Source organism: Pristiophorus japonicus, chromosome 6 (assembly GCF_044704955.1).
Source record: "Pristiophorus japonicus isolate sPriJap1 chromosome 6, sPriJap1.hap1, whole genome shotgun sequence".
Lineage (NCBI taxonomy): Eukaryota > Metazoa > Chordata > Chondrichthyes > Pristiophoridae > Pristiophorus > Pristiophorus japonicus.
In genome coordinates this window covers 108,253,105-108,279,445 of record NC_091982.1, presented here as the reverse complement: position 1 = coordinate 108,279,445, position 26,341 = coordinate 108,253,105, and the positions used below count along the sequence as shown (strand labels likewise).

The window sequence follows — 26,341 nt, the reverse complement described above, 5'->3', positions numbered from 1 at the left end:
CTGCTGTAATGTAGGAAATCTGGCAGCCTATTTGCTCACAGCAAGGTCCCACAAACAGCAATGTGATAATGACGAGATAATCTGTTTTAGTGATGTTGGTTGAGGGATAAACATTGGGCACGACTCTGGGGATAACACCAACATGAATAATGCCATGTGACCTTTTTCATCCACCTGAGAAAGCAGGCAGCGCCTCAGTTTAACGTCTCGTCCGAAAGACAGCACCTCCATCAGTGCAGCACTCCCTCAGCACTGCGCTGGAGCGTCAGCCTAGATTTTCTGCTCAAGACTCTGGAATGGGACTTGAAACTAAAACTTTCTGACTCAGAGGCAAGAGTGTTACCAACTGAGCCAGTGTTACTGATATTAGCAAACACTTAACCTCTCTCTACAAATTTAATAGAGGTTTTAACCTATGTATTTTAAATAGGTCAACACCTCCATTAAAATAGATGCCAGGGGAAAATCAAACAACCATGTTTGATGTTCATCCACTAAGGTTAAATGTTCATCTGCTAATATTTCCCACAGTCGTTTCTAGACTATCTTTATTGATACTAAATTGATGCTATTAAATTTGTATTTAATAGCATAATGTACCTTTTCAAATCCTTTATTGTGTACATCAATAATGAATCTTTGAAAAGGCACAACTGCTCAACTGACTGAGTGAATATGCTTGTACAAGTACAATGCAATTGGCGACACCGATGAGATTCAAACTTCAATAGATCAATAAACAGCTTTAAGAAACTCAAGTGAGAATTGCACGAATTAAGATGCTAGGAAACAGGCAGCCTCTTTGTGCGATATTAAGTATGAATGAAAGGATATGAAAGGACATTTGAACTGAGTACTGTGCTCAGTTTGGGCTGCCAAACCATAAAAGGAAAGAATCAAGTCAATGGACTGGAGCAGAGAAGAGTCACGAGTCTGGTTCCTGCTATCAAAGAATTGAGTTCAGAGGAAAGACTGGAGAAATGAAGGCCTGGAGTTTTTTTTAGCCTAATTCACAAAAATCGGACAAATCAGCACAAGTGATTGTGGAACTTCAAGCGCAAATTACGTCCAGGACACATCCGCAATATTTTGCAATAGTTTAAAAAACGTTGCCCTAGAAGCCAACCCCATTCCCAGATCAAATGTTTTTTTTAATTTATTCATTCGCTGTCACTGCCAAACCCAGCATTTATTGCCCATCCCTGAGAAGGCGGTGGTGAGCCGCCTTCTTGAATCGCTGCAGTCCTTGTGGTGAAGGTACTCCCACAGTGACTTTATCATAGTGGTTTGGTATAACTAAGTGGATTGCTAGGCTATTTCAGAGGGCAGTTAAGAGTCTGGAGTCACATATAAGCCAGACCAGGTAAGAACACAGGTTTCTTTCACTAAAGGACATTAGTGAACCAGTTGGGTTTTTACGACAATCTGATCGTTTCATGGGGCTACAACCTCCACTTTTGTGCAGATCGCCCAAAAATGGGCATTCTTTCCAGCATGGGCATTAAAAAAGGGTTTTCAGATCGCCGGCTTCTCGCCCATTCTCAAAACACCTAGTTTACATTTTTGGAAATGGGCGTTACCGCGAGCGATATCAAATGTACAATAGCGTTAAATTTTTTTGACCTTCTGCCGTAAAGTGTGGCCATCCTTAGCAACGGCATGGCAACGCTCGATTCCCATGATTCAGGAGGTCAAGGGTCATCATGACATGTGCAGAAGAGGAGACAGAGAGAGAGGGAGCTCAGAGGCACTGAAAGCATGTGTGGCTGTGGTGTGTGCTTGTTTGGCTGTTGTGGGAGGAATGACGGAGATTCACCAGCAGCAAAAAGCCTACTAAGAACCAAGAACATAGTTGGCACCGAGTTCTTGAATGACAAAGAGAGGAGGAGGCCCTGGAGCTGGTAGCCAGGAACACTGGTGGCAGAGGGCTCCCAGTGGTCCCGGAGTGCCACACTGCACCCCAAGGTGCCGCACCCCCATTGCCAACATGAGAGCCAACAGCAACATCTTGCTGATGGCTCAGAGCATGTTCCCACCTCGGGACTGTCCTCTCCCATATCCGTCCAAGCAGCGCTTCGGCTGTGACCCCCCCTACCCCCAATGAAGTATCGCCTGAGGATCTCCTCAGCTAGGCGGCTTGGAGTCAGGAGAATAAGCGGAAGGGATAGAGGTGGGGAGGAGAAGCCGGGGGGGGGGGGGTGCGTGTGGGGGGGGAAGGTTGGTTTGTACAGAAATACTGATGATTTCAGACTAATGTTTGGTTTAAATGTTTCTTGTTTAACAAAACCTTGTAGACATTGGCTCAGATAGCTGCACCATTACACGCTGGTGATTCCTTAACATCAAAGGGTGTAATCACACTTTTCAATCAACTTAAACTTTAACTGTCACCAAGGTGATGCCCACTATTGATGTATGACCTGCACACCCAGCAGTGTGTCAGCCTTGTAAAAAGCACCAACGTTCTTTCAGGAAAGGCGATCATTGATGAGCTCCTGGCATAAGGCTCTTGCGGCTATCATGCCACCATGAGCCCTTTCATGCGGTTTACAGGGGGGTGGGGGCATGACTCCAGCATCAGCCTGATTGTCTGGCCCAATGTCAGCATCTGCCTCCTCATCCTCCTCTTCCTCTCTCTGGTGAGGTGGACTATCAGACTCATCAGGCAATTCTTGTCCCCTCCTGATAGCCAAGTGGTGTAGCATGGTGCACACCACCACAAATTGAGCTACCTGCTCAGGGTGGTATTGGAGCTCGCCTCCTGAGTGGTCCAGGCATCTAAAGCACTGCTTCAGCATTCCAATGGTTTTTTCCACGATATTGCGAGTTGCTCTGTGGCTCTCGTATTGCCTCTCGGCCTCGGAGTGGGTATCATGCAGGGAGGTCATCAGCCAGCTGGCGAGGCCATATCCTTTGTCACCAAGCATCCAGCATTGACTCTATGGCTCATTGTTAAACAGGTCAGAAACAGTGCTCTCAAGCAGGATGTGAGCATCATGGATGCTGCCCGGAAATTGAGCATTCACTGCCAGTATAATTTGCTGGTGGTCGACAACCAGTTGGACATTCAGGGAGTGGAATCCCTTGCGGTTCCTGAAAACCTCAGCATCCTGAAAAGGTGCCCGCATCACAATGTGCGTACAGTCTATTGCTCCCTGTACCTTGGGGAAGTTTGCAATTCCGGAGAATCCTAGAGCCCTCCCACTCTGTGCCTCCCTGGTCAGAGGGAAGCTGATCAAGTCCCTCCTGCGTGCGTACAGGGCTTCAGTGACCTGCCTAATGCAGCGATGTGTGGCATGCTGAGAAAGTCAACAAATGTCGCCAGCTGTGGCCTGAAAAGAACCCGAGGCGTAGAACGATAGTGCCACAGTGACTTTGACCTTGACGGACAGTGCAGTTCTGATGATGCTGGCAGGTTGCAGATCTGCCGTTATCAGTTGAGATACCTCAGTGATAACCTCTTTGTGAAAGTGCAGTCTCCAAAGGCAGGTGGTGTCGGGCAAGTCGAGGTAAGAATGCTTCTCCTTGTACTTGCATGTAACGTCTGGTCCTCCTCATCTGTCTGTCACTTCGTACATTGGGCACATAATGCAGTGGAGCCTTCCTTCGGTGATGTTGAATCTGCTGCATGTATTTGGTCACCAAGAAAGGGTGAGAAAGGACAGGCTCCATTGCAGTAGCTCTCTGGTTTCCACCAATTGCTCACAAACAAGGAATGTCCCAATGAACACACCTCTTCAATTTCAATCGGTCACATTGTGGTCAAGATGTTTTTAGAGATGTTCACATCAACTCCAACGACCTGCAGAGTACATCTGAACTCCACAGCAGCCTTTTAAAGGACGTGACATGTGTTTTTGAGCGAGCGATATTGTGGGCGATATGTGTGCAAGGTGGTGAAATTGAGATTGCGAACTTTTGAGGAGGCTCTTAAAATTAAGCTGGTTCTGAAAGTCATAACGACACTAAAAGGCACATTTTAAAAGCTTTTAAATATATATTTTTTAATTATTTACAAGAAATTAACTATTGTACACCAATGAAACTAGTAAATGGTTCTGTATAGTTTTAAAAATGCTTATTTTTGTGATAAACTGATTATCTGCTGTATTTATAAAACTGCACCAGGTTACCACTCTTAAAGATATCACGGAATATTTTTTAATTGAAAAAAAAAATTAAAAACTTACATTCGAAAACATTGCACGATTGTGCAGGGTCATGGCAGATTTTACTTTTGTCGATATGCAAATGAGTTTGAGCAGAAACTTGAGCAAAAATATAACTTCTGAAAACTAGCGCAATTTTGAGCACAATTTGCATCGCACTGCTGATTGGACCCAAATCATAAACTCTGGCCCCTTCAGTCTTATCAGCTGGTGCTTGGATCTTATAGAAGCATACAAGATATTAAATGGTATCGATTTGGATCACTAGTTCCAGGGAAAGAATGAACTTCTATTTATGTCCTGAGGATGTTTTAAATGATTTTCCAATCAATGGATTACTTTTGAAATGCAGTCGCTATTGCCATTGCGGCAAAAATATAACCAATTGGTGCACAGCTAGGTATCACCAACAACAAATTAGTGAATAACTCGATAATCTCTTTTTGGTGGGGTTTGTCAACGAGGAATGTTGGCCAGGACACAGGAAGCAATCCGCTTGCTTTTTGACAAATATTGCTCTGGGATCTTTTGTGCCCACCTGAGCAAACAGACAGGGCCTTATTTTAAGCATATCGTCTGAAGGGTAACCCTTCCAATAATGCAGCACTCCTTCAGTGCCACACTGAAGTGCCAGCCTCATGTATCGACTCATCATTGGTCGGGATTAAACCCACAGCCACCTCGTTCAGAGTGTTACTAACTCAGCCACGCTAACACTTCAAGGTGTACCAGAATAATAAAGTGAAGGAGCATACATTGAAACTGGTGTCCCTTTTTGGCATGGAAGCATGTCATCCTCGATACGATGGATTGCCTCATCATCATCATCACAGGCAGTCCTTCAGAATCGAGGAAGACTTGCTTCCACTCTAAGAGTGAGTTCTCAGGTGGCTGTACAGTTCAATGCAGGAATTACAGTCCCTGTCACAGGTGGGGCAGACAGTGGTTGAAGGAAAGGGTGGGTGGGGAGCCTGGTTTGCCGCACGCTCCTTCCGCTGTCTGCTCTTGATTTCTACCTGCTCTCGGCGACGAGTCTCGAGGTGCTCAGCACCCTCCCGGATGCTCTTCCTCCATTTTGGGTGGTCTCGAGCCAGGGATTCCCAAGTGCCGGTGGGGCTGTTGCACTTAATCAAGGAGGTTTTGAGGGTGTCCTTGAAACGTTTCCTCTGCCCACCTGGGGCTCGCTTGTGGTGTAGAAATTCCGAGTAGAGCGCTTGCTTTTGGAGTCTCATGTCGGCCATGCAGATGATGTGGCCCACCCAATGGAGCTGGTCAAGTGTGGTCAGTGCATCGATGCTGGGGATGTTGGCCTGAGCAAGAACACTGACGTTGGTGCGTCTATCCTCCCAGTGGATTTGCAGGATCTTGCGGAGGCAGCATTGGTGGTACTTCTCCAGCGCTTTGAGGTGTCTGCTGTATATGGTCTACATCTCTCAGCCATATAGGAGGGCGTGTATCACGACTGCCCTGTAGACCATAAGCTTGGTACCAGATTTGAGGTCCTGGTCTTCAAACACTATCTTCCTCAGGCAACCGATGGCTGCGCTGGCACACTGGAGGCAGTGTTGGATCTCATCATTGATGTAGGCTCCCAAGGTATGGAAAATGGTTCACGTTGTCCAAGGCCGCGCTATGGATTTTGATGACCGGGGGGCAGTGCCAAGTGGCGGGGTCAGGTTGATAGAAGACCTTTGTCTTACGGATGTTTAGTGTATGGCCCATGCTTTCGTATGCCTCGGTGAAGGTGTTGATGATGGCTTATGTAATATACATAGCTCCACCTGTGGACTACTGTGGCACTGTAGCCAGATAAATAAAGAGGGAACAGGTTACCTGACTAGAGTTCCATAGTGTTCTGCCATCTTAAGGCTTGTGTGTGTTTGTGAGTTGTCCTGAAGATATAACAATGGTGATGAGAATGGAATAATTGAAAAAAAAGCTGCAACTTTTGTTGGTGGAGGATTCAGCCAACTGACAGAGAGACTTTGAGAGCTTCTCTCTTTTGATTAACAGCTAAAAATCCAAAATAAATTACAAGCACACTTGTCTGAACTGCCAGAGTCCAGATGGCCACGTCGATGGGAAAAATAACGCATTTGGGGAAGTTTCAACGCGACTGTAAAAGTTTCAGACCGTATATGGAGCGGTTGGAAAGGTTTTTCACCACAAATAATATCATCGAAGTCCCCAATGATGAAAACCATAACTGGGTGGTGTTGGAAAGACAATGGATGATTTTCTTAACTGAAGCAGGGCCCGAGGTGTATGGCACCCTGAAAAATGTGCTTGTGCCTGTCAAGCCAAAGGCAACAACTCTTAAGCAGATTCTAACTAAGCACTACAGTCCTGAGCCCCTGGAAATTGCTGAAAGTTAACATTTTGGAATATGAGATCAGTTAATGGAAGAAAATATCAGTGAGTACATTGTAGCATTAAAAAAGCTATCTATTCACTGTAATGTTGGAAACTTTCAGGACCGAGTATTGCGTGACCGCTTTGTTTGTGGGATGAAAAATGATGCAATCAGAAGAAAGTTATTGACAACTCCTAACTTGACTTTGGATTTAGCTTGTCAGACAGCTATGTCAATTAACATGGCCGACCAATATTGCTGAGAATTTCATACTATTTCCAGTCATTAGACAACCAAGGTGAATCGCCTGCAGGTTAACAGTAAAAGGCAGTTGGGCTCCAAGGTCTCAGAAACTGGCAATGGTAACAGAGCATTGAAGTCTTGCTATCGGTGCCTGGGACAACACATTGCTCAAAATTGTCCATATGTGAAGGTAGAGTGTTTAATCTGCAGGAAAACTGGGCATCTTGCGAAGGCATGCCGACTGAAGGGTAAACCAGCTTTCAAAGCTATAAGTAGAAATCCCCAGAGACTACATAGCATGGAAGAAAAACAGCGGGACGAGGAGGTTTTAGAGCTATACATCATCAGGAGCACGAGGCTTTTGACAGGGTCCCACACAAGAGATTATGTGCAAAATTAAAGCACATAGTATTGGGGGTAATGTATTGACGTGGATAGAGAACTAGTTGGCAAAGAGAAAGTAAAGAGTAGAAATAAACGGGTCCTTTTCAAAATGGCAGGCAGTGACTAGTGGGATACCACAAGGTTCAGTGCTGGGACCCCAGCTATTTACAATATACATTAATGACTCACTCAAAGGAATTGAATGTAATATCTCCAAGTTTGCAAATGAAATTAAGCTGCGTGGCAGTGTGAGCTGTGAGGAGGATGCTAAGAGGCTGCAGAGTGACTTGGACAGGTTAGGTGAGTGTGCAAATGCATGGCAGATGCAGTATAATGTGGATAAATGTGAGGTTATCCACTTTGGTGGCAAAAACTGGAAGGAAGAATATTATCTGAATGGTGACAGATTAGGAAAAGGGGAGGTGCAACAAGACCTGGGTGTCATGGTACATCAGTCATTGAAAGTACATATGCAGGTACAGCAGGCGGTGAAGAAGGCAAATGGCATGTTGGCCTTCATAGCGCGAGGATTTGAGTATAGGAGCAGGGAGGTCTTATTACAGTTGTACAGGGCCTTGGTGAGGTCACACCTTGAATATTGAGTGCAGTTCTGGTCTCCTAATCTGAGGAAGGACATTCTTGCTATTGAGGGAGTGCAGCGAAGGTTCAGCAGACTGATTCCCAGGATGGCAGGACTGACATATGAAGAAAGACTGGATCGACTAGGCTTATATTCACTGGAATTGAGAAGAATGAGAGGGGATCTCATAGAAACATCTAAAGTTCTGACGGGATTGGACAGGTTAGATGCAGGAAGAATGTTCCTAATGTTGGGGAAGTCCAGAACCAGGGGTCACAGTCTAAGAGTAAGGGGTAAGCCATTTAGGACCAAGATGAGGAGAAACTTCTTCACTCAGAGAATTGTGAACTTGTGAAATTCTCTACCACAGAAAATTGTTGAGGCCAGTTCGTTAGATATATTCAAAAGGGAGTTAGATGTGTCCCTTACGGCTAAAGGGATCAAGGGGTATGGAGAGAAGGCAGGAATGGGGTACTAAAGTTGCAAAAATGATCATCCATGATCATATTGAATGGTGGTGCAGGCTCAAAGGGCCGAATGGCCTACTCCTGCACCTATTTTCTATGTTTCTATGTTAACTAACAGTGATTTGAAAAGTATCATAATCCACATAGATGTTGCAGGAACCAAGATACCCATGGAAATCGACACAGGTGCATCCATGTGTGTAGTACCGGAGTCGCTATACCTCGAAAAATTGCGTGATTTCCCATTGGAGAAATCCAAGAGAGAGCTGTGAGGCTACTCGGGAGAGAACATTCCTGTGGTACCGGTGAAATACAAGGATCAATTTCAGAACTTGCCTCTGTTAGTAGTGGCAGGAGACAAGCCTGCCTTACTCGGAAGAAATTGGTTGGGATCACTGAAGCTGGATTGGAGTGAGATTTTTTGTGTTGAAACGAGACTTTCATCAAAGGATGATGTCATCAAGAATTATCCAAAGGTGTTCTGTGAAACAGGCAGTCCGATCCAGGGCTTCAAGGCGAGTGTCAGGGTACAGAAGGACGCTAGACCGGTTTACTGCAAGCCACCTCCCGTACCATATGCACTCAAGAAGAAAGTTGAGCAAGAATTCAAAAGACTAGAGACTGAGAACATTATTTCTGATAGATCTATGTAATTGGGCGACACCCATTGTTGTTGTACCTAAGTCCAGTGATAAGGTAAAATTGTGTGGTGATTGTAAAGTAACCGTAAACCAGATTCTAGAGGGTAATCTCTCCAATACATTGCCAAATGTAGAAGATTTATTCACAACACTGACAGGTGGTCAGATCTTCTCAAAGTTGGATCTTAAGAATGCCTACTTACAACTTGATGAGGAGTCCAAGTCATGCTTGACTTTAAATACTCAGCTAGGCCTATATCAATTTAATAGGCTACCATTTGAAATGACTTCCACCCCTGCCATATTCCAAGGGGTGACGAACCAGATTTTGCAACGTATTGAAGGGATAGTATGTTATTTAAATGACATACTAATTTCAGCACCAAATAGGCAAATTCATAATAACATATTGAATGAAGTCCTCAAACAGCTAGAGAAGCACAGAATACGAGTATCTGCTCGCAAGTGCGTGTTATTTCAAAACTCGGTGGAGTACTTAGGGTACAGAGTAACAAAGATGGTTTACATCCAACCAAGGGAAAGCTGCATACAATCAGAAATGCACCCACTCCCAAGGATGTCACTGAACTTTGATCATTTTTGGGTCTTTTGAACTATTATGGGAAGTACCAACCAAATTTAGCTACAGTATTACATCCACTGAATGATCTATTGAAAAAACACGTCCATTGGAAGTGGTCAGAAGAATGTGATGCAGCATTCAAGAAGTGTAAATGCAAATTTGTGGAGAGCACCATGTTAGTTCACTATGACGTATATAAGGAGATCAAGCTAGCATATGATGCCTCTCCATATGGAGTTGGGGCAGTGATCTCTCATGTACTACATAGTGAGGAGGAGAGACCAATTGTTTTTGCTTCACGCACTCTCAGTGCCAGTGAGCAGAATTAAGTGCAAATCAAAAGGGAAGCTTTGGCCTTCATTTTTGGGGTGAAGAAGTTCCACAAATACTTGTATGGTCTTGTACCATCATAATGGACCAGAAGCCCCTGACAGCAATCCTCCATCCAAAGTCCCCAGCTCCAACATTAGCTGCAGCCCAAACGCAGAGATGGGCTTTGATTTTGTCAGCATATACATGTGATATTGAATGCAGACGATCAGCTGATTACAGTAATGCTGATGCAATGTCTAGATTGCCTTTCCCATCACAAGTTACACCCGATAGGGAAGAAGTGTTCTATTTTTCATACATTGATGAACTGCCAGTCACAGCTGAAGAGATTGGTAGAACAACCAAATGTGACCCAGTTATGTCAAAGGTGTATGATTATATTGCAAATGGCTTGCCAAACCAGGTAACAGACAAAGATATTCATCCATTCGTCATTTGTAGGAATGAATTATCAATTGATAAAAATTGTTTCATGTGGGGTGCAAGAGTGGTTATACCAAATAAATTCAGGTCCAAATTATTAGGAGACCTCCATGACCAGCACCTGGGAATGTGCTTGACTAAGAGTTTTGCACGCAGTTACTTATGGTGGCTAGGTCTAGATAAAGATATAGAGTACATCGTGAGTCAGTGTACAACATGTCAATCGGTAAGCAAGCAACCACCACCAGTACCATTACAGCCATGGAAATGGCCTCCCAGGGTGTCGCAAAGGCTACATATCGATTTTCCTGAGGTAGAAGGACAACAATTGTTCATTGCGATTGATAGCCATTCGAAGTGGGTCGAGGTGTTTCCAATGTGGAAAATAACAACAAGTAAACATTAGACGTTTTACAAAGATTATTTTCTTTATTTGGCCTTCCTGAAGAAATTGTATCTGATAATGGACCACAATTTCATTCAGAAGAATGCACAGTTCATGAGAAAAAATGGTGTGAAACATATCAAGGTTCCACCATACCACTCTGCTTCAAATGGTGCAGCAGAGCGCACTGTACAAATTGTAAAACATGCCCTCATCAAATAGATGTTGGATCCCAATCCAAAGAAACGACAGTTGTCATTGGACCACAAATTGGCTAATTTTCTAATTATGTATCATAATACTCCTCATACAATTACTGGTAGATCATCAGAAGAGTTGTTTCTCAAACGACAGCCACGAACCCAGATTCTTGTTGTTAAAACCAAACTTGGCAGAGTCCATAGAAGAGAAACAATGAATACAGAAAGAGAATCATGATAGAGGTAGAGTAAAAGAGAGAAATGTGAAATTAAATCAGAAGGTGAGAGTGAAGAACTATCACCAAAAATGGTTAAAATGGTTACCAGGAAGAGTGGTGAAGATATGTGGTCCTTGTACATATTTGGTCAAGATGTTTGATCATGGACAGGTTAGGTTTGTTCACATTGATCATATTTTACCTACAGACGTGACAGTAGTTGAAGGTGGGAGTGATTCAATTATTTCTGACACATCAGATAGTTTTGATACACCAGTAGCATATCCTACATCTAATGTACTGGAAACAAATCCAAGAGAAAGTCAGAATTTAATTCTGAGTCCGAGTCAGGCAGATGAACAATTTGAAGTTAGAGAGAGTTCAAATGGAAATTAAAGGCATCCCTTGGAGGAAAACTTTCCTCGGGATCAGGTTCGAATGAGTTTAATTTCAATACTATTCAAAAACAAATGTATCCTCTTCCAAACAGAAAACAAGTGGTTAAACTTGATTTGTAAATATGGCAAAAAAAGTCCATATCTTTTGTTATGTATAACCATGCAAGTTATGTTTGATTATTTTGTTACAATTACTTCTTCATTAAGGAGGGAGAAGTGTAATGTATATAGCTCCACCTGTGGACTACTAGGACACTGCAGCCAGTGCTGTGTACAAATAAAGAGGGAACAGGTCACCTGGCTAGAATTCAGGAGTGTTCTGCCATCTTAATGTTTGTGTGTGTCTGTGAGTTGTACTGAAGAGATAACAGCTTGGAGTTCAGCCTCTTGAGTGTGAGCAGATGCAAGCGTCGTCAGCATACTATAGTTCGATGACAGAGGATGGGACTGCCGATGATGATGATGAATGGACAACTTAGGACAGATATCAGAATGGACAACTGATGCAAAGGATGATCAGCACTTGGAATGGTCTTCTTGATCGTGAAAATAAAAATCGTAGGGCTCGAAATTGATGAATGCCAAGGCCCGCCCAAGTGCCACCCAAAGGACCGCCGATGGCCGCCGAGAGACCGGTCGGTACTTTTTGAGGAAGATTCCTCTAAAAGCGATGGCAGTACTTCCCGGCGGCTAAATAATGGCTTACGCCGTCAATCTGGGCAGCAGCAGCCGGGAGCTCTCAATGTCGGCGACAAAGGCTCTTGCCGAGGATAGAGTTGGGCCCAGGGAGGGTGGAAGAGCTGGAAATAAAAAGCATTAAAAAAAAACAACAGAATACCTTCAGGGGAACCCATCCAGGTAAGTCGCTGTGAAAATTTAAAAAAAAAAATTATGTTCACTAACTTTTTTCCGTTCTTCATACCTACTGTTGGGGTTAGAACAGCCTCCACACAGCGATCATTCCCCCTGCTGGCACCGACTCCCACCGACTCCCGCCCACACCAATCTGGCATCCCTGCGGGTGGGAGGCCACTTACATGACTTGGCTGCCAGAGGACGTCAGCGGGCGGTTCCCAGCGGTGCTCCCCTCCCACCCGCTCCAGCCCAAGTGGAAACTGGGGGAGATGGGAAACCGGAGGCAAAACTCGCCGGCAGCAGGCAAAGTGGGCGGTAAGGCAGCCAATATCAGGTCCTTAGACTCATTCAAGAGAAAATTAACTGATGTGATGGGAGAAAGGCAGTTTTTACAATTCTGGGTGAATGAGCCTAAATGAACCAATGAGACTTCGTCTGAATCTATTGCGTGAATAAAAAACATTTTAAATAAGTTTAATTAAATGCCATCTGGTTACAAAGTAGTTTTGTATAATGATGCTTACCCTCCTACTTCTTCACCATCTCTCTTGATCCCTCCACAACCTTTGTGCTGTCAGAATGCTTGTCCAACATCTTGTCTTTGATGAGTGTTAGCACTCAACCTCCTTTCTCCTCTGATTTACAACAACATGTTTCGAGTAAGCACAAGACTTTGTAGAGGAGGATATGGAACAGACTTTATTGATACACAGTAAAGGTGATCGTTGGCTTTTATCTGTATACAAAAGTTACTTTTTCTGGTTTCTGTATCTTTTGAGCCCCCTGACAAACTGTTGAAAACCATGATCCTTTATATACCCTATTTTGATTACATTGAAGGGAAATGTCATAGATAAGACAGTATTATGTATATATTCCCAAACCCTTTGAAAACAGAATTTTCATGTGGACAGTTGTAGTTTGTTTACTTCAAAGCTACTTGCCGAAACAATACTTCCTGATGTAACTTTCCTAAACCCTTTTAAGAAAACACTTTACCAACTGCTATCTTTAGCTAATGGATTGCTACCCATGTTTTATTATCCTAAAACTAAAGTTCCATTTTATTGCCGACACTTATTTCCTTACACAAACACTTTATATATCAGAAGACAACCCATGCTTTCTCTTTATATTGGAAAACCTGTTGCTTCAAGACACAAAGAAGTTCGACTATTAACCCTTAACTCCCGAAGATGTCCAACATACTTCTCTCCAGGATGTCCAACAAAGAGCTGCCATTTCCTTCTGTTAAGCCATGGTCTTTGTCCCCTGCCACAAATTCTGTTCCCTTGCCCCCAATTCCATCCTCCTCCCCAGCCACAGTCTCAAGCTGAACTAGACCATTGCCAATCTCAGCATCTGATTTGACCCTGAAATGAGCTTCTGACCCCATAATCTCTCCATTCTAAAGACCTCCTACTGCACCTCCATAACATTTCACACTTCATCCCATCTGCTGCTGAAACACGCATCCATACCTTTCTTACAACCAGACTTGACTATTCTCATCATCATAGGCAGTCCCTCGAACAAGGATGACTTGCTTTCAAGTGGGTTCACAGATGTTGCACTGGAGGACCAGATATTCCAGTCCTGAACTACAGTTGATGGCACGGAAGATGCCTGTGCGTGGATTTTTTTTACGTGTGGTGACCATTGCACACCAGCCACCACACGGGCTTGACAGAGCTTGGCCTTTATCCAGTGGCAAGGGTTAACCAGAACGACTGGAGGCCTGCTCTGCTGCACGGACCTAGTGCGCACACATATCGCAATGTGGGCTGGCCCGTGCTGCCCCTGGGCCCTCGGCTCTTCTGGGCCCCGTACCCTCATTCGCCGCACCTTCGCCCACGATGTTCCAGGGCCTGGCGCTCCAGCTCTATTTATAGCCCCGACCTGCGGTGGTGTTCTCACACAGGTCGGGGCGTCCCAGGGCCCTAATGCTCTCCTGGTTAGCCTCCCATCCTTCACCCTCCCTAAGCATCTCATCCAAAACTCTGCTGCCCATATACTATCCTGCATCAAGTGTTGCCCAACCTTTACCCCTGCTCTTACTAGCCAACATTGGCTCCCGATCCCCCAATGGTTTCGAATTCAAAATTATTATCTTTCTGTTTCAAGCCATTCATGGCCTCACCCCTCCCTGTCTCTGTAACCTCCTCAAACTCGACAACCTCTTCCCCCCTGAACTCTGCTCCTTTCACTCTGACCTTTTGGCCAGCTCTCTCCCTTTGCCCCACCATCGATGGCCATGTCTTCAGCTGCCTCGGCCCCAAGCTCTGGAATTCTGTCCCTTAACCTCTCTGTCTTTCCATCTCCCCCTCCTCCTTTAAGGCTGTCCTTAAAACCTACCTCTTTGACCAAGCTATTGGTCACTCCTCTGGATAGCTCATTTATCTCTCCATCCATTTTTGTCTCATTACGCCTCTGTGAAGCGCCATGGGATATTTTTCTATGTTAAAGGCGCTACATAAATGGAATTTCTTGTAGTGGTCAGTGATGAGGAAGGCCAATGGAATCTTAGCCTTTATTGCAAAGGGGATTGATTATAAAAGCAGGGAAGTCTTGCTACAGTTGTACAGGGTATTGGTGAGGTCACACCTGGAATACTGCGTGCAGTTTTAGTTTCCATATTTACGAAAGGATATACTTGCTTTGGAGGCAATTCAGAGAAGGTTCAGTAGATTGATTCCGGAGATGAGGGGGTTGACTTATGAGGAAAGGTTGAGTAGGTTGGGCCTCTATTCATTGGAATTCAGAAGAATGAGAGGTGATCTTATCGAAACGTATAAGATTATGAGGGGGCTTGACAAGGTGGATGCAGAAAAGATGTTTCCACTGATGGGGGAGAATAGAACTAGAGGGCATGATCTTCGAATAAGGGGCCGCCCATTTAAAACTGAGATGAGGAGAAATTTCTTCTCTCAGAGGGTTGTAAATCTGTGGAATTCGCTGCCTCAGAGAGCTATGGAAGCTGGGTCATTGAATAAATTTAAGACAGAGATAGACAGTTTCTTAACCGAGAAGGGATTAAGGGGTTATGGGGAGCGGGCAGGGAAGTGAACCTGAATCCATGATCAAATCAGCCATGATGGTATTAAATGGCGGAACAGGCTCGAGGGGCCGGATGGTCTACTCCTGTTCCTATTTCTTATGTTCTTATGTTGTGGTTAAATCTTTAGACAAGAAGGGACTTGAAAAAATTATCACAAAAATCTTCTCTTATCCATTTGACTTCCACGTAAAAGGCTACCGATATGAAATATATTTGGATATTCTCCAGTCTGTAATTACATGTGTTGATCTTTGCATTTCAGTTAGAAATGTAAATCTAGAATTCCTACATCATTACCGCAAAATCATCAACATATAATTCCCAGGAAAGGTTTCCTAATTAATTGAATTTTCTGTAGTAATTAGAATCTGATAACACGTGCCTCAGTTTTTCTTACCACCACATTTAGAGCGAATGTGCTATTACCACGGGGAGCCCACAATTCTCAGGACGTACCTCAGGATGTGATGACAATATTTAAATCAGTGAACACTGTGAATTTCAACAACTTGTTGCATTGTAACAGCACATAATAAACTTGGAGTTGCACGGAAGTTCTGTTGAACTAACAGGCCGAACTCTGATGAATATGTATTATGCTAAAGGTGCGGAATAATAATACCATCCCCTGACACCCTCACATGTTGGTTAAATACTGATTCAGACGAGTGAAATTACAGTAAAAATCTGGACTAAAACACATAATTTATTAAACATTCAGCATTTAATTATACAGACACATTTATTATTTTAAATTACTTACACCTAGACTGTCTCATTAGAAAGCTTCTGCATCTTGCTGTGTATGTGAATCCAAACAGCAACAGGAACAGCCAGAGCATCAAGGTCTGGAGTTTCCGTTAGGTTGCACTGTATCTTTCAGTGCAATTTGCCCGAAATCGGCCAAACCAGCGCAGAAGATCGCGGAATTTCAAACACAAATTACATCCGGCGCAAATAGAATTTCCGCAAACTTTTGTGCTTGTTTAATAATTGCAAAACCCCACAAAATTGGTCACATCCCTAGATCGAAATATTCACCATTGCAAGTTTCCGCTAATTGCGCCTGTCTACAGGCCTCGATAAGGCTCTTACATTTAAGCTGTAGTTTTTAGCTGTAAGCCCAATAATAGGCATGCTTTAAAATTGTTAAAATATTTTCTTTTGATTTACTAAGAAACTGACTTCTGTAACTAGTAAATGGTCCTATATAGTTTCTTAAAGTCCTTTTCAATTATTTAAAATTGGGAGGTGTTGGCGAGGAAGCCTTGGCGCGTTGCTGCAGTGCATCTTGTAAATGGTACACACGGTGGTGGAGGGAGTGAATGTTTAAGGTGATGGATGGGGTGCCAATCAAGCGGGCTGCTTTGTCCTGGATGGTGTCGAGCTTCTTGAGTGTTGTTGGAGATGAACTCATCCAGGCAAGTGGAGAGTATTCCATCACACTCTTGACTTGTGTTTTGTAGATGGTGGAAATGTTTTGGGGAGTTAGGAGCTGAGACACCCAGCCTCTGACCCGCTCTTGTGGCCACAGTATTTAGGTGGTTGGTCTATTTTAGTTTCTGGTCAATGGTAATGCCCAGGATATTTATGGTAGTAGATTTGGTGAAGATAATGCCAATGAATGTCAAGGGGCGGTGGTTAGACTCTTGCTTGTTGGAGATAGTCATTGCCTGGCACTTGTGTGGCATGAATGTTACTTGCCACTTATCAGCCCAAGCCTGAATGTCATCCAGGTCGTGTTGTATGCGGGCATAGACTGCTTTATTATCTTATGAGTTGCGAATTGCACTGAACACTGTGCAATCATCGGCGAACAACCCCACTTCTGATCTTGTGATGGAGGGATGCTCATTGATGAAGTAGCAGAAGATGGTTGGGCCTAGGGCACTGCTCTGAGGAACTCCTGCAGCGATGTCTAGGGGTTGAAATGATTGACCTCCAACCAGCACAACCATCTTCCTTTGTGCTAGGTATGACTCCGGCCAGTGGAGAGTATTCCCTCTGATTCCAATTGATTTTAGTTTTACTAGGGCTCCTTGATGCCACACTCGGTCAAATGCTGCCTTGATGTCAAGAGCAGTCACTCGTCTCACCTCTGGAATTCAGTTCTCTTTGTCCATGTTTGGATCAAGGCTGTAATGAGTTCTGGAGCCGAGTGGTCCTGCTGGAACCCAAACTGAGCATCAGTGAGCAGGTTATTGGTGAGTAAGTGCCGCTTGATAGCACTGTCGATGAAACCTTCCATCACTTTGCTGATGACTGAGAGTAGACTGATGGGACGGTAATTGGATGGATTGGATTTGTCCTGCTTTTTGTGGACAGGACACACCTTGGCTTTTGTTCACATTATCGGATAGATGCCAGTGTTGTAGCTCTACTTGAACAGCTTGGCAAGAGGAACGGCTAGTTCTGGAGCTCAAATCTTCAGCACCACAGCCGGGATGTTGTCGGTGCCCATAGCCTTTGCTGTATCCGGATCACCAATTGCACCCAAAGTGGAAACCCTTCGCACAAATCTCTATTACTTTCTCAATATAATGGAAATGTGTGGGCTTAATATCGACATTAATGGAATGTGTCAACTATGGCTTGGTTGGTAACACTCTCACCAGAAGGTCATGGATTCAAACTCCACTCTAGAAACTTGAGCACAAAATACAGCGCCGTACTGTCAGAGGTGCTGCCTTTTGTCTGCCTTCGCAGGTGGATGTAAACGATGCCATGGGACTATTTGTAGAAGAGCACGGGAGTTCTCCTTATTGTCCTGGCCAATATTAATATTAATGAGGCCCAATTCTGAGCCTCCTGAAACTGGACGCTGACAAATTTGTATCCCTACATGTACACATATTGCTGTACCTTTAGAATTTCACAGCACAGAAGGAGACCATTCAGCCCATCATGATGTGCCAGCTCATTGAAGAGCAATCCAATTAGTTTCACTTCCCTGCTCTTTCCCCATAGCAATTTTTTCCGTTTCAAGTATGAATCTAATTCCCTTTTGAAAGCGCGTTTTTGTCACCGTGCTGATGGGTTGATGTTGCTGACATTTAATAAGCAAATTACATTTGCCTCTTGTTTTCATTGTCACAGGGAATGACAATTAAACCACTCGTAGAGTTACTAGAAGTTAAAAGAACAAGCCAAGCCGCTCCAACTGTAAGTGAGCAGATTCATATTCGGGTAAGTGAAAGCCCCTGTGGAGGCGTCAGTCACAGTCTCTGCATGTGTTCGTACAATATTGGAATTATGGTGTCTTTTTCCACTGATACGGGTTCTAATATAATGCATCTCAGTGCGACTACACTTCATTTGAGTTTCTTTGTTTGCCCATCAACTCGGTATTATGTAATTAGTATGCTTCTGTGCATGCTTTTTTCATGAAAGTTTTGATTGATGTAATATCTTCACATAATATTACCACCAAGGCAAGGTATTATAGAAGGTATTATAGATTATACGGTATACCTGTGTTTGGCAATGGAAAGAATTTGATCATCTCAACAGATCGAATGTGCATCTCATTTATTGGTTACTATGTTTACCTAAAGGGTCATAATCAGGTTTTCATTCACTAATAATCAGGTTGCTGATATTTCTGAAGAATGATTCTTGATTCATAAAACCACAAACATTAGAGGTAAGGCATACAACAACCTACACACAGGGGTCGATCTTGACTGCCTTCGCCTGGCTTTAATGTGACGGTAACGGCTAGGCACATGTCGGTCCCTTTTAAGATGCAAATTGGTGTGCTCGGACCTGGATTGCCATTTTAGGTTGGAACCTGCGTCGGGCACACTCCAACCAGTTCCACGGGCGACGGAGCCGTAGAGGCCCAGCAAAGGTAAGTTTGGAATTAGTGTTGTGGGGCTCATTGGAGGGAAGAGTGGTCCTCTGGGCCTCACAAAAATAATCCGGGCCGCTTCTGTCCGAGGACCCCACACTCTCTGCGCCCCCCCCCCCCTTCCCTGCACTCAGTTTGCTGGCAGCCGGAGCGGACCGATATTGCGCGGCCTCAATCTGATGAGCTTGCGGTTCGATGTTAACGACGCTAGAGCCTCAAAATCTGCTCGCCACTTTGCTGCCGGTACAAGCGATCAGCTAGCATGCTCCGCTGGTCAGTCACACAATAGTCAACATCGACTGCCCGTTGCTCAAACCCCAGACTGTGCACAACTGCAGTGGGGAATTGGAGTTAAAAGGATCAAATGTAATGATTTCACCAAACCTCTTCGCTCGATTTGTTTATACCTGCAGACAGTGCCAGGTTGTGATCAGCTGAACATTTCATTTCAGCATTGACCTCAGCACGATCAAGGATACCTGCATACATAGCTCTGTAGCGTCCAAGAGCCCCCTACGCTCAGCCCACTCACACATAGGCACCAGCGTAATTTCCTCTTTCAATTTCCAGATCACTGTTATTTTCAGCTCAGTGCCTGTGATTTCTGCAGTGATGGGAAATGATTGAAGCAGTGAGCAGAGAGCAAAGCCATATAAAAACCAGCCGCCTTTCCCCTCATAACACACAGTAGCATTGCTGGTCTGAGCCTTGCTGCTCACATCTCCCTCATTTTGCTTTATTTCAGGATGAAGGACATTTAGTTATAAGCATTGTTGATAAATGCAAGGTAACACATGTGCAGAGAAGAATGCGGCAGATTCATTAATGCATTATTCATCACCACCACTTTTATAGAAGCAAACGGACTAGTATGGCTGACTCATCAGTCCAAGTCCAGGAATTTTATCTGTAACTGGAACCTCATTCTCCTTTGGCCACAGACTTCCTTGTGCAGCAGGAATAGCAAAATCATAAATGTTTTATGAAGCACACGTTAACAATTCATAATCTTCCGCCTTTATCTCTCTTCTACTCCTACCCCTCGAAGCTCACACAGCCACATGTACACAAGCAAACACACATTCGTACACACATGTACACACATGTGCACACATACACTTACGTACGCACACACACACAAATGTTCACAAACACGCATGGGCAGATGACGGAGAGGAGTAGTCAATAACCATGCATTAGTAATTGTTATGACACATTACTTTATTTTTGCAGTATTAGCCTGTAGCAGCGGAGTGGGACCAGCTGAAGAGGAGTCTCAATTTTGATATATATTATCTATTGATTACCTTCGAAAGGGGGTGCTTTGAAGTTTTAAACTCCCGCCCCCACCCCCCACTCCCAAATATCATGGCAACAGTACAGCCCAGTGAACATGCTGGCATCTCTTGTGTCCAGCATTGCCACCACAGTAATGATGGGTAATAAAACTGTAGACACCAAGCCATCATCAGCGCCCACTGTGAATATGCCCATCTGGATTTAATGGATGCTGTCAACCCTGGAAATGGTAGTAAGCAGCAGGAAGCCGGTGCTTCGGCTCCCGTCTGATCTTTTGTCCCCTGTCTACCACAGACTTACCCAAACTTGGGTGGAATGAGGGCGCAAGATGCCACCTCGTACATCCAAATGGACTTGTCAATCATTTCAGCACAATTATGGTCTCTGAGTTCCTTCTTTCAAGGCACTGCCCTAATGTGTAAGGAACCTCACAAAATACTAAATGGTTGTGGTTAATAATTGATAGAATGATTTGGTAAACTGTACTTTCTGCAGTTCTTGGATCATTTGTTGGCTGGGATCGAAGACATCTGTGGACATTGGGGCCAATATTACTGGAAGGACAGGTATACGATTCTTCAGTCTGTGTGGGCGTGTATGTGAATTTACTCTACGTGTGTGTGTGTGTGTGATCTCTCCATCAGTGCCTGCTAGTGTTAAATAGCTGACAATATTCTGAATGAAGATAATAATTTTGCAAGTGGGGTATGGTCGAAAATATGCCTCATTTGTATGTTCCCGATGGCTTCCAGTATTCCAAAAAATACTGAGGCATATGACCAACTCACAGACCCAGGACAATGCTTACACCTCTGAAAGTGTGTTTGATTGTTATTTGGACAAAATAATACAATTTATAGGACCCAAGTTTCCACATGATTTGTGCCTGATTTTTAGGAGCAACTGGTGGAGAACGGACTATCTTAGAAATCGCAATTCTCCACATTTTTTTTTCTGCAGTTCTAGTCAGGTAGAACAGTTCTACTTTGGAACAGAATTTTTTCTTCAAAAGGGGGCGTGTCCGGCCACTGACGCCTGATTTCAAAGTTTCCACAGTGAAAACGTACTCCAAACTAACTTAGAATGGAGCAAGTGAAGATTTTTGTAGAACTGAAAAAACCTGTTCTACACATTAAAAAATCAGGCGCAGGTTACAAATTAGGCGTCCAGAACGAGGTGGGGGGAGAAGGGAAGTCATTAAATTCTACAATAAATCCTTATTTACACTTCTACAAATATTATACAAATAAATCCAACCTGAATAAACATTTATAAGCAAAGAAAAGATTAAATAAACCATCTTCCTACCTGTGTGAAAGTGCTTCAGGCACGGAGAATGCTGCAGTCAGCCTGAGGCACCCGTTCTTTCCCGCGGGGGGGGGGAGGCGCCCATTCTTTCCCGCGGGGGGGGGGGGGAAGGCGCCCGTTCTTTCCCGCGGGGGGGGGGGGGAAGGCGCCCGTTCTTCCCACGGGGGGGGGGTGAGAGGAGGCGCCTGTTCTTCCCGCGGGGGGGGGGAGAGGAGGCGCCCGTTCTTCCCGCGGGGGTGGGTAGGAGGCGCCCGTTCTTCCCGCGACGGGGGGGGAGAGGAGGCGCCCGTTCTTCCCGCGACGGGGGGGGAGAGGAGGCGCCCGTTCTTCCCGCGGGGGTGGGTAGGAGGCGCCCGTTCTTCCCGCGGGGGTGGGTAGGAGGCGCCCGTTCTTCCCGCGGGGGGGGGGAGACGCCCGTTCTTTCCCGCGGGGGGGGGGAGGAGGCGCCCGTTCTTTCCCGCGGGGGGGGGGGGGAAGGCGCCCGTTCTTCCCGCGGGAGTGGGTAGGAGGCGCCCGTTCTTCCCGCGGGGGTGGGTAGGAGGCGCCCGTTCTTCCCGCGGGAGTGGGGAGACACCCGTTCTTTCCCGCGGGGGGGGGGAGGAGGCGCCCGTTCTTTCCCGCGGGGGGGGGGGGAAGGCGCCCGTTCTTCCCACGGGGGTGGGGAGACGCCCGTTCTTTCCCGCGGGGGGGGTGGGGAAACGCCCGTTCTTTCCCGCGGGGGGGGTGGGGAGACGCCCGTTCTTTCCCGCGGGGGGGGGGGGGGGGAAGGCGCCCGTTCTTCCCACGGGGGGGGGTGAGAGGAGGCGCCCGTTCTTCCCGCGGGGGTGGGGAGGAGGCGCCCGTTCTTCCCGCGACGGGGGGGGAGAGGAGGCGCCCGTTCTTCCCGCGGGTGGGTAGGAGGCGCCCGTTCTTCCCGCGGGGGGGGATAGGAGGCGCCCGTTCTTCCCGCGGGGGAGTAGGAGGTGCCTGTTCTTTCCCGCGGGGGGGGGGAGGAGGCGCCCGTTCTTCCCGCGGCAGCGGGGGGGGAAAGGAGACAGTGAGAAGGTTGCAAGTGCTGATGTGCTGATGTGGTGATGGCAATGTGCTTTTATAAAAAAAAATGTTCAAAAATTAAACAGCTACAAAGAACTACAAAAATGGCCGAGTGCCAATGTTTCCTTCACACTGCGCGTGCGCGAACGCTCCAACGCACACGCGCAGCGTTGCCGGCAGGAAAAAAACTAATTTAAATAGTACCCGCCCCCTCCCACTTACAAAATCAGCGCGAGTGTAGACTCCGCCCCCTTGGGCGCCGCGCCAGGCAGACAAGGAGCTACAGAACGCTCCAGAATCGCGAGGTTTTTTTTAGGCGCCGTTTTATGCGCGAAAAACGGGCGCCCAGCTCGGAGGGGCGCCCATTTTTTATCGTGTGGAAACTTGGGCCCATTAATTCTGCTAGTGAGAATTAAACATTCAGAGACAATTCCAGTCATTACATGGAGACATATTTTAGAATATGCACCTATTCCTGTTTTCCTTGAAGGCATTAATCAACCACATAGTGTGGGCCCGGAACCAAATGTAGGCCCGACCTGAAGGATATTAGTGAACCAGTTGGGTTTTAAAGCCAATCGTAACTTTCATGGTCATTTTTCTGCTGCCAGACCACAAATTACCAGACTTACTGAATTCAGTTTCACAACTTGCCATGCTAGGATTTTAACTCGGGACCTCCGGGTTACTAGTTAAATACCATAGCCATTGCACCAGCATAGCTCCTCATATTAAGTGGCAGGGCCCAGAAAACTTCACAGTCTCAGAATGCAGAATATATACAAGCTCTTTCCAGGCAGGTAAATAAGAAGCAATCGCTACATTGGAAGCTATTCAAATCAGTCAGTCTGTGTAACGACATCTACAAGCAGTGTTATTTAAGTCTGCTATCAGTGTACATGCAAACATGAAAATTACTTGGCAATTATAACAGACAAACATATTATAGTACTTGTACAATATTCCTTCTTCCGCCATTTTAGTGGAGGCATCAGCCCGATTAAAACAAACTGGTCAGCCCCTATTGCATGCACGTGCTATGTCCTTGTCTGCAAATATCGGTAACAGTATCCATAACATTACAAGGTTTTACGCTGCCAGGTAATACAACAGACCAGCGGTCTTCCCCTCTCACAGGTGACCAAGCTTAGACCCAGTTCTTAGGAAAACAGAAGTACAATTGTCAGTCATGGCTAAGATTCTGGCTTCTCCTTTCGAGTCAGGATTGCAAGTTTCTCGTGTTATGGTTGTCACATTATAGCAAAGATATTCTGTTTAAAATGACTTTGAGAATACTTTTTGATTTCCAAATTGACAGGAGACAGAGTCAATACCCTATGTGGTATCCAGTGAGCAGTTCGCTGTGATTGGGGGTAATTGTTCCACTCTGCTAACTTAATGTGGCAAAGATTGAAAGATGCAGGTTTTAGTGCGTCACAGACATGAGCTGCTTATGGAAACTACTGTCAAGCCATTCTCCAACAATGGTTAGAAAAACCATGAACAATAAGTCCCATGAGAAGCTGCATTAGTGGAGCACTGTCTTTGAGTTGAGATTTTTCTGTGATTCAGATGGCATTACTTGAAGAATAGTATTACCACATGTGGCTATTGAAAGAGACTATGAAAGGAATTGATTAGGAAGAATATGAAAAAATACAGGGAGTTTGTTTTTGATTAAATTTCTCTCGTTCTCAAGCACGGTGGGTAGAAGGGCCTCCTACTGTGCTATAATTTCTATATAAAGCAGGGAGTTTTTCCAGGGTCCTCGTCAAATTCCTCCCTCACAAAACATCACCAAAACCTGGATTATTTGGTCATTCACCACATTGCCATTTGACAGCCCTTGTCGTGCACAATATGACTGTTGCATTTACCTACATACCAAGTCATTGCACCCAAAATCATTCATTGTGTATAAAACATTTGGAGATCTTTCTGGGAGACATGATGATAAGGCGCTTTTTAAATGCAAGGTTTCTATTCTTTACCATTTGTATAAAACACTGAAGCAATACAAAATATCTCACTAGTACTTTATAACAATTCGTATAGGAGTTTGATGGATACGTACCGCATGAGCATCTCAAGTATGAATGAGTTACAATGGTCCTTCACACAAGAGAAAGAACATTTGGAACTTGCTGTCTCTGGTGAGATAATCTCTCCATTGTATGAGCTCAGGGCTCCTGGTCTAACTTAACGTGCATCTTGAGCTGCGTTGCGTAGTGTCAATCAGCACTGCAGACTGCTAATGTGTTGTCCCACACAGATGAAACATTAATCTCATCACCAGTGCAAATAGCAAGACATGCCAAAGAATGAAAATATATATTCATGAGGTATTAAAATCTGGAAAGTAAAGGCTCCAAATGTTTTCCATCTGGAACAATTTATAGATTTTCTTTGTCCTATTGAATGGAATTCTAAATATCCAGAAAGAAATATTGGCCTGGAAATCACGACCTCCCCGGGCCCATACGGAGTGTCTATGGATCTGGGAAGGCATCACAAAAGATTTTCAGCGCACAATGCGCACACGCTGAAAACTGGCTTTTCCGATCTGTCAAGCTGGAACTTGACAGATCCAACGCATATCGGGAGCGAAGACATTTGCAAGGGCAAGGTTGCGGGATTTACCCATATCTTGCCCAGCAAATGTCCTGAAAACTCTTGCGCCTGATAAAATAGGCGCATATTTATTATTAAAAACCCTGCCCACTAAGGTAAGTTTATCTTTAACCCTAATTACAAAACTTTAAAAAAAATCTGAAAATTATATTTATTTTCAAAGGCATTTATTAACTTTAATTTCAACTAATTTGAATTATGAGGTGTGTTTTTAATTTTTTATTATGGTGTTTAGTGTGTTTGGGGTTTTTTCCTCATTAATAGCAATGAGAACTCGGAGATATGGAGTTCTCATTGCTATTCATGGGAAAGCTGTGGAATTCTGCACCTGATTGGCTGAGCAGTCACACGTGACTACACCTTCTGCATGTGAATCTCGAGGACGGGAGCGCGTTTTGCAGCACGGGAAGAGAAGGCCTCGCCAACGTATTCCCACGCTCCTCTGAGACCACCAGGTAGATTCGTTGAATTTTTTCAGGTCGGAGGCCATTGCCCGCGGGAAGCCTCCGACCGCAATTTCAGGGCCACTGCTGTTGGAATAAAGTAACACTGCTACCAAAAAAATGCCATAGATTTGCACCAGCAGCTGTGTCGGGACCCCCTGCAAATACTGACACACTCTCAGGGAACCCCCTGCAAATACTGACACACTCCCGAGGACCCGCTACAAATACTGACACACTCCCGAGGAACCCCTGCAAATATTGACACACTCCCAGGGACCCCCTGCAAATACTGACACACTCCCAGGGACCCCCTGCAAATACTGACAAACTCTCGAGGACCCCCTGCAAATACTGACACACTCCCAGGGACCCCCTTCAAATACTGATACACACCCAAGGACCCCCTGCAAATACTGACACACTCCCAGGGACCCGCTACAAATACTGACACACTCCCGAGGACCCCCTGCAAATACTGACACACT

The 26,341-nt window shown here is 45.0% G+C and overlaps 1 protein-coding gene across 1 annotated transcript in view; it reads left to right on the top strand.

Moving 5' to 3' along the window:
• Positions 1 to 26,341, top strand: part of LOC139265753 (sodium/hydrogen exchanger 2-like) — a 271,688-nt gene that overhangs the window by 160,808 nt on the left and 84,539 nt on the right. Inside the window, exons 6-7 of the mRNA XM_070883110.1 lie at positions 18,387 to 18,476; positions 20,935 to 21,005. Of these exons, the coding sequence (XP_070739211.1) occupies positions 18,387 to 18,476; positions 20,935 to 21,005 (161 nt within the window). The remainder of the gene's footprint in view (positions 1 to 18,386; positions 18,477 to 20,934; positions 21,006 to 26,341) is intronic.